Genomic DNA, 7,843 nt, shown 5'->3' on the forward strand with positions numbered 1-7,843 from the left:
GGTGGGGTGGGGTGGGGTGGGTGGGTGTCCAGCATGTGGGCTGGGATGAATCTCATCAGGCCGGATGGGATGGAGGACGGATGAGAAATAATAAAGACTGGAGTGTTAGGACGAACAGAGGAGGAGGAGGAGAAGTATCAGGGTCAAGTTTAGCTTATGTAACCGCTTCCCACAGCTGGGGTGAAATGTGCTACAGTGGCTATGTTTAAAATACATGAACACACACATGCTGGCATGGCGCAACGTCAGAGCTGACCGGTGAAACGAGACGCTGCGCAGCAATTCTCTTATTGTCCTTTTCTGCTTCACTTTTTCTGCACTTTCATCTCTGTGTATTTCTGTGAACAATCTGATCTGATTTAAAAACACAGCCACTGCAGTCAAAGTTTGGTGGCAGTAACGTTAGACCAGTCTTGTAGCCCTGAGGGAACAAACTGATGAGGCTAAAACAGAAATGTCTAGTTAAAATGACAGACCTTGTGCTGATTGACATCTGCTTTGCAACAGATTTGTCTTTGTTTTCACACGGCAGCGAAATTATTCCTTTTATATAATTTCCCTCCTTATCAAAACCCAAACTAATCTGACAATAGTGTTTGCAGCACTGTGGGCAGCAGTCAGTCTCCCAGCTAATCTGCCAGGGGCCTCTAAATGCTTATGCTAGCTGACCGAGAGGGATCATACATCCAAATTAATAATTTTCATCTGGTTTATGAACTGAAAATATGTGCAGATCTACACGCTAGCAAGCATGCTTGAACTTGCATACCTCCACACTATACATAGCACATTATGGAAATCATGGTCTACTCTAAGCAGCTCAGGGCTGGTATTAGAGAAAATTAGGTCGTGTTGGTAAGGATCATTGAATTGAGTCTTAAGCAGAAAATCACACTGCATAGCTGCTTTCATCTCCTGTCATTTTACAGTGTGTGAGTGTGTATGTGTGTGCGTGTGTGCACGAATCTCTTTGTCTACAGGGAAACAAGGGGTGTTTTCCCAAAATGTTTTGTGCACATGCCTGTACATGCCTGTGTGGTTTCTGGTTGGCAGAGAGTTTCAGGGTGCAGTTCAAAGAAAATACGGTTGTTTGTGAGTTTTTTTTTTTTTTTTTTTTCTCGCCCCTCAGGCTCAGACTGTACCTCCGTGCTTTGTTTCTGATGATCAGTTGTATGTATGTGTGCATTTGAATATGCATTTCTTGTTTTGTCTTTTTGTTGTTTTGTTTTTTTTTTGCCTCCTTGCATTATCTGAACACCAGGCTTACTGACCCAAGTGTCCCTTATTCCCTTTCCTCCTGTATGCTGTCTCTCATCCTATACATTCCCCCTCCGCTGCGCTTCACAGCTTTACTTTCAACTTTACTTCACCCGCTTTATGTAACATACCTGGCAGATCCTCCTGCAGAAGCACCTTCCTCTTCCCGTCGTCTCTCTCCTCCTCTCTGTGCATTTGACACATTGGGTCACTTTGAAGTTGTGAGAGCTCCGCTGAAACACTTCTCTCTTTTCTTGTTCCTCTCAGGGCGGACTGACACCACCGTTTGAGGATGTGTGCAAGATCGTGCAGTCGGTGAAAGGCAACACCACAGTGAGGTGGGGATGCTGGTGATGCGGCTGCTTAACCACAGGTAACCACAGTTTGTACACTTCAGTATGTCTATTAGTGATTTGGTTTGTATTGAATTTTAAAATCCTAACAGTTTACTTGAATTTGAATATTGTTTTTGTTTTAAAGGCTGTGGTTCTCAATACAAGATTAAATGAGTTGTTAAAACAGAATTTATCTCGTTGGGAAAGATTCTCTCTCTGCAGTTTGAGTCCACGTGGAGAACCTGATGGTGTAGGTTTGATGATGTGTGACTCACAGAGGACCAGCTGATCTGACAGCAGTTGACTCAGCAGCTCCATGTGCTTATATAACAGAGAGCATGAGGTGAAGCAAGATGCTGAGATAACTTTGTGATCAACAGAATGCAGCTAAAAACAGATTTCTTTGATCATTTTAACTGCATCTGGGAATATGGCTGATGCATAATTTGAGCAGTGCAGAGGGAGAGAAGTGCTGCAGTGAGATTAGTTCATCCGTCGTTGCGTCAAACAAGATGATAAGGATTCATGAATGTGTAGGATCATAAAGTACAAGTGACAAAGACAAAGATTAATTAAAGTTTTAACTTTAATGATTAAATTGCGATGCAGCTTTTAAACATATGAGGAAAAAAAAAAACACTTAAAGTTTTAAAAGTCTTTGTAGCCACTAAAAGGGGAAGTGGGATTTTGATTTTCTCTAAATACTTAAGTTTAATTCACTGTGCTACTTCCTGTGAGTGTGTTGTCCGAACATTCAGGTCAGTTAAAGTAGCAAAAAAAAGGGGTTGGGAGTTTCCACCTCAGCTCAGCGGATACCTGACCCCTGATCCCTACATGGCCTTCATAGAGCTCCTGGATACCTTTGAAATCCCACCATTAGTTAATGGGACATCATGGGTTACCCACTCATCCAGCACAGTGATTGACCTGCTTTTCAGTAAAATATGAATAAGTAAACAACCCATTTAACATAGTTCCTTGTCCATTAGATCATAATTTGAATCTCAAAGCAGAGAGCTGTGGAAGAACTGCAGATGAGTGCCTTCGATGTTTTTGACAGTGCCATTAGAAAGCACAACCTGCTGCGTGGTTTGAAAGATTTGAAAACAGACTGTGTATCTCACAGTGATTTTAAAGCAAACTGGCAACAGTCTCTAACTTTCTTTAACCAGCTCACACTTCGTCACAGGCAGAACAGCACTCAGCCCAGTTCGGTGGGGAATTGTGAAAACGCAACAAAAGATATCTCGCTCTTAAAGCATCGCGCCACTTAGGAGCTAGGTATTGAAGGTTTCCGATAACACTGCCAATGCAATACGTGAGTTTTGGCACCAATCCTAAAACTAAGTAGTTTTTTTCAATTCTTGATTTTGCTGAGTAAGACATTCTTTTTCCACAAACCTTTTCTTTTTCTTTTAACAAAACCCACTTTACATAGGATTAAAGTAAATATCTGAATCTGACCAAGCATCTACTGCAGTAAATGACGGATTTTGATAGTTGCTGCAAGTTGTTTTATCTGTTATTTCTTTGAACAGCCTCCTCTTAGTACTTTCATTCTCACTTAAGAGCTGCCGTGTGTTCTTCTGTTAGTTTCTCTGACCTCCCCAAAGGCACTGGCCCGTATAACAAGTTAATTAAATAAAAGAAAATGCATTACAAACAGCTGGCAGATGCATGTTGTTATGTGTTTTTTCTAATGAATGTAATACTCTGTGTTTTAAACCAAGGAGGGATCTGGCACCTCAGATTGATCAGTGTGCTAGTTAATGAATACAGATGTTTGATATAAAGCACAGATGTGGCACACACCAATAAGAAGTTGTAAAACACTTAGGTCACTACTTTATTAACTTGCGCGAATTAGTCATGGTCTAGATTAAGGGATAATGGGAACATTTCTAAGATGTATATGTTTCACACAACCTACTTCCTTCATCCACAGTTGAATCATGGGAAACGTGGAGAGTCAGAATGGGGACAGTGGTTTCTACGGTGATGTGACGGGACAACTCTCCCGTAAGCACACGTCCCGCTCACTCCGTCTCTCCAGCAAGCAGCCGATCACCCGCCGCTCCCGCCACTCTTCTTCAGTGAAACAGGAACACAGGAACTCTGAAGCCTCAACCCGCTCCTCCAGCACGCCGAGCATCCCACAGTCGTTAGCGGAGAACGGACTGGAACCTTTCAACGCAACAGATGCGTTCGGGGAGTTTGGCATCAACCCTCACTGGACACAGCGCGTCGCTATGACAATGAGGCCGGAGTCCTACCAGCAGGATGATGACCCCTTGGCCACGCCAACTCCCGAAACCTCAGAGGCGGACACTGTTGCTCAGGATGGAGGAGAGGACTCCATGGGGGAGGGGGAGGGAGACACTGTTGGAGAGGAAAGGTACCTCCAGCGGATGACTGAGGGCCCCCGGGAGGGAGGGAGCTTTAAAAAGAAGCGGTCGAAGTCGGCGGACATGTGGAGAGAAGACAGCCTGGAGTTCTCTCTGTCTGACCTGAGTCAGGAGCATCTGACCAGCACAGAGGAGATGGTGGATGGAGGAGAAGAAGAGGAGGAGGAACAGTTCACACGGCCCAGTGCAGGTGAGGATGGTAAACATAAATTATTTACTATTTATTGTAAACCTACAGAATACATATTCAATTTTCTCACATAGTAATTGGGAAGCATATCCATTGCTATTGTCAACATCAAGTCAAGTTACATTTCCTGTCTTGAAATGGTGGATACTGAAATTTCTGAATTATATAGTTCTCAAAAAGCACCACTGTAGCTTTCCAAGAGAATGGCGACTGATGGATGGAAAATAAAATGTTCCTATATATGTGTACATCAGAGCATGTTTGCAGGAGGATCGGCTTGATTTGATTCACTTTACAGGTGATGGGAGGGAGGGAGCTGAGAAAAATTGCCGAGCAGGGAAAAATGATTTGAGAGAGTCTGCTGATTGAAGGTTAGCCGCCATCCATCACTTGCCGTAGTTCCGTTGATCATGGGATTGTTAGTTTAACTGGGGCTGTGCAGGAGCTGCTGGAGCTCAGCATGACAGCAGGCGGTAGCTGGTAACCTAACTGCTGAAGGTCTAAGCAATGCCCCAGGTGGTAGGCTAGCTCAGAATAATGTATGGGTTTGGTGCACACTCACACACTCGCACAGTAATCAGAATGCACTAACCTCACCTTGCTCACACACACACACATACACACACACACACACACACACACACACACACACACACACACACACACACACACACGAATACACACCCACAGCTATAACCACCTGTGTGTATGTTCCAGGCTCAGCTGAAAGGGCATCGTCTCTGGACCATCTGTGCAGCCAGCAGAGCCCTGGCCTCAGGGGGCAGAGGAGCCGCTACGCTAAAAACCGGAGAGAGGCTGAGTGTGATGGAGATGGAGAAGGGGAGGAGGGGTTGATGTCTCCGACTGAGGAGGATGGCGGCGGGTATGGAGCGTTCACGCTCCCTTGCCGACGGTCCCACTGCCTGTCTGAGGGCTTGGCAGGGCTCGGCATCCCAGCTGCACCGTGCCCGGCTTTCCAGGGACGCCGCGCACAAACTACTCAGGTTAGATCACATTTCAGCAATGTGTGAATGAATACACAAAGCAGGTGAAACAGTAATTAGTTTAAAGTCTTTCAGTCTTTTTTTCCCCCTTGAAATATAGACCCCTAAATGTAGAAAGAGGACTTTGTTTACTGGTAGTATCCAGGAAGTGTAGGGGGTTCACAGATATGACAGAGGACACCAGTCAATCCACCAATTAACATTTTTTTGACAACCAGATACACTTCCTGTGTGTGCTCATGCTCTGCAGTTGTGTGTGTGTGCATGTTCTATGTTTGCACATCCAAGTATGAGTGTATATTTGTGTAGTGGGGAAATGGATTATAAGGAGTCAGATAAGTAAAGTCGCTGTGGGGCGAACTTGTCTAACGATGGCCTGGTTTCTCCGTCTCCCCCTCCAGAAATTAGAGCAGTAAAGCATAGCATCTTTCATTCCCCATTCACTAACCACTGTCCTAACATGCATAAATACACACACACAGTGACATTTTGATCAGAATTTACAAGCTTATCTCACAATCTTCCAAAGGCAGATTCACTCAAAGGGTAAAAGAGAAATTCACTGTGAGGTATCACAAAGAAACCAAGTTAATGAGAGTGGACAGAAACAAAACTATCAGTGGAATATGTTCATATGTTTTCTGTAATTTCCATGTGTCATTGTTAAAAAAAAAAATAAAAAATTGCCAAATCAGAAGGAAGTACTAAAATAGCAAACCAGGCTTTTCTTTCAACTCATTCCCACAACCCCCAAGCACCCTTGGATAGCAGAGCACCCTAAGTGCTCATTATAAATTCATCTAGCCAGGCTGAGGGGGTTGTTAGACAGGATATAAATAGATCGACATAATGCTGCAAAACAAAGAGAAAAAGAACAGAGGGAGCCTCAGTTTGGTGAAATAAAAGTGTGAAAGCGCGGAGAACCCCCTCTGTCAAAGTGAAAAGCCTTCATGTAGCAGAAACCCATGGCTAAATATGTGCTAAACGTGTAACGCACCCACCCACACACAGACACACAAACATACACCCAGAAACCCCTTGTGTGGCATAAGCTGCGGGGTTGATTCTTGCAGTTGGAGAGAAATGACCTCTTGTGTTATGACCTCCTGTAGACTGGCAGATTGGTCATTCATGCAGCTTTGACTATGGTGACTTTGATCTGTAGTTTCACCAGTTTGTGTGCGCATGTGCATATTTTGGCTATCCAAATATATCGGTTTCTGTCTATACATTAATAATCTATAAGTAAATCAGTTCTCTTTCCACCCTGTATTTCTGGCTGACAGGACATCTCGGGTGTTTTGGGCGAGGGAAGTGAGTATGGTGACAGTGGCATTGACGGCGTCACCGCGGAGATAGACGGGGACGGAGAGTTGGTGTCACGGCGCTGTAAGGCCATGTCGGCCTCCTTCTCGGTGTACTCGGCAACTGAGAGCAGTGTTTTCAACGGCAGCGACAGTGGAAGCAGCAGCGCAGGAGGAGGAGAGGGAAGAGGTGGCGAAGGAGGAAGGGGAGGAGTGTATGAGAATTTCCGGAAGGAGCTGGACAATCAAGCCTGGGTTAGTTACTTTTTAGCACAAGTGTGTATGTGCATTCCTTTGTAATATTCGTCGGTATGTCTGACACTGACAATTCACTTCATTTTTCAACGACTCTGTCTTCAGACACATCAGGGTCGGGACTGCACGGAGGAGGCTGGCTCCGCTGTGAGTGATGAGCAGAGCAGCGGCACGCTCAGTAGTGCGTATCCGTCGGACACTCTGATCGGCTGCGCACAAGGCACAGTCAGGAAAGCGGGGGCTCTGGCTGTGAAGAACTTCCTGGTTCATAAGAAAAACAAGAAGGTGGAACCTGCAACAAGGCGCAAGTGGAAACACTACTGGGTTTCTCTGAAAGGTGTTACATAGAGTCTTATTCTTTTATGTTTAACATTATGTTTGGCCTTTTACCTGTGTCTGATAGTTTTTCAATGGAGAGTGACAGAAATTGTGGGGCAGCAGGCTGCATGTTTCCATCCTGATTCAAACTGAGGACATTGTGGTTACGTGATGTAACGACCACCAGGACGCCCTTAAATGCCTCTGCAGCTAAAATCTAACTAATCTAAAATTGAGTTACCTACAAAATCTAAATTCTTAAATGACTAACAGATGCAAGTAGTAGGAAAAAAAAAAAGATCAAACAATTTCTTTCAGAAAAAATCATGCAGCCAAAATGTCTCATTCAGATAAACATCTTATCCTGACCTCAGCCTGTTTAATCTCTCGCTCCCTCCATCCTGTTAGACTGTAATCACATCAGTCCTAACACAGCCCATGCCCTTGGTTGTCACCTCTGCCGTCCTCTCTCACCCTCTTCTGTGTGGCCTTACATTGCCTCACCTCGGCCCCATCACAATTTAATTTTACAGCGGCATCCGTGTCTAATCCGCTCTCATACTCTCAGAATGCAGCGTAAGATAGAGAGAGCATCCACAGCTGCATTCCTTCCTGCCTCTTCTCTTTTAATCCATCGCTCCTAAAATAAACACATTTGACGGTCTCCTGATATTCCTCCTGACCTCATGTTACTGACAATGTAGACCCATAATTTCATACATTTTTTTCGCTTGAATACCAATGAGGGATTAAATACTTTTCTTTTTTTTTTTTT

General features: G+C 44.4%; 1 protein-coding gene across 1 annotated transcript in view; it reads left to right on the forward strand.

The window, feature by feature from the left end:
• The window catches only part of tiam1a (TIAM Rac1 associated GEF 1a), a 54,347-nt gene that overhangs the window by 14,141 nt on the left and 32,363 nt on the right, over nt 1-7,843 (forward strand). Inside the window, exons 2-7 of the mRNA XM_087172990.1 lie at nt 1,525-1,630; nt 3,538-4,187; nt 4,905-5,191; nt 6,478-6,750; nt 6,856-7,087; nt 7,637-7,644. Of these exons, the coding sequence (XP_087029116.1) occupies nt 3,545-4,187; nt 4,905-5,191; nt 6,478-6,750; nt 6,856-7,087; nt 7,637-7,644 (1,443 nt within the window). The 5' untranslated portion in view covers nt 1,525-1,630; nt 3,538-3,544. The remainder of the gene's footprint in view (nt 1-1,524; nt 1,631-3,537; nt 4,188-4,904; nt 5,192-6,477; nt 6,751-6,855; nt 7,088-7,636; nt 7,645-7,843) is intronic.

This window comes from Seriola lalandi, unplaced genomic scaffold (genome assembly GCF_002814215.2).
Source record: "Seriola lalandi dorsalis isolate HSWRI2012SDOR001 ecotype SW California unplaced genomic scaffold, Sedor1 jcf7180002053944, whole genome shotgun sequence".
Taxonomy (NCBI): domain Eukaryota; kingdom Metazoa; phylum Chordata; class Actinopteri; order Carangiformes; family Carangidae; genus Seriola; species Seriola lalandi.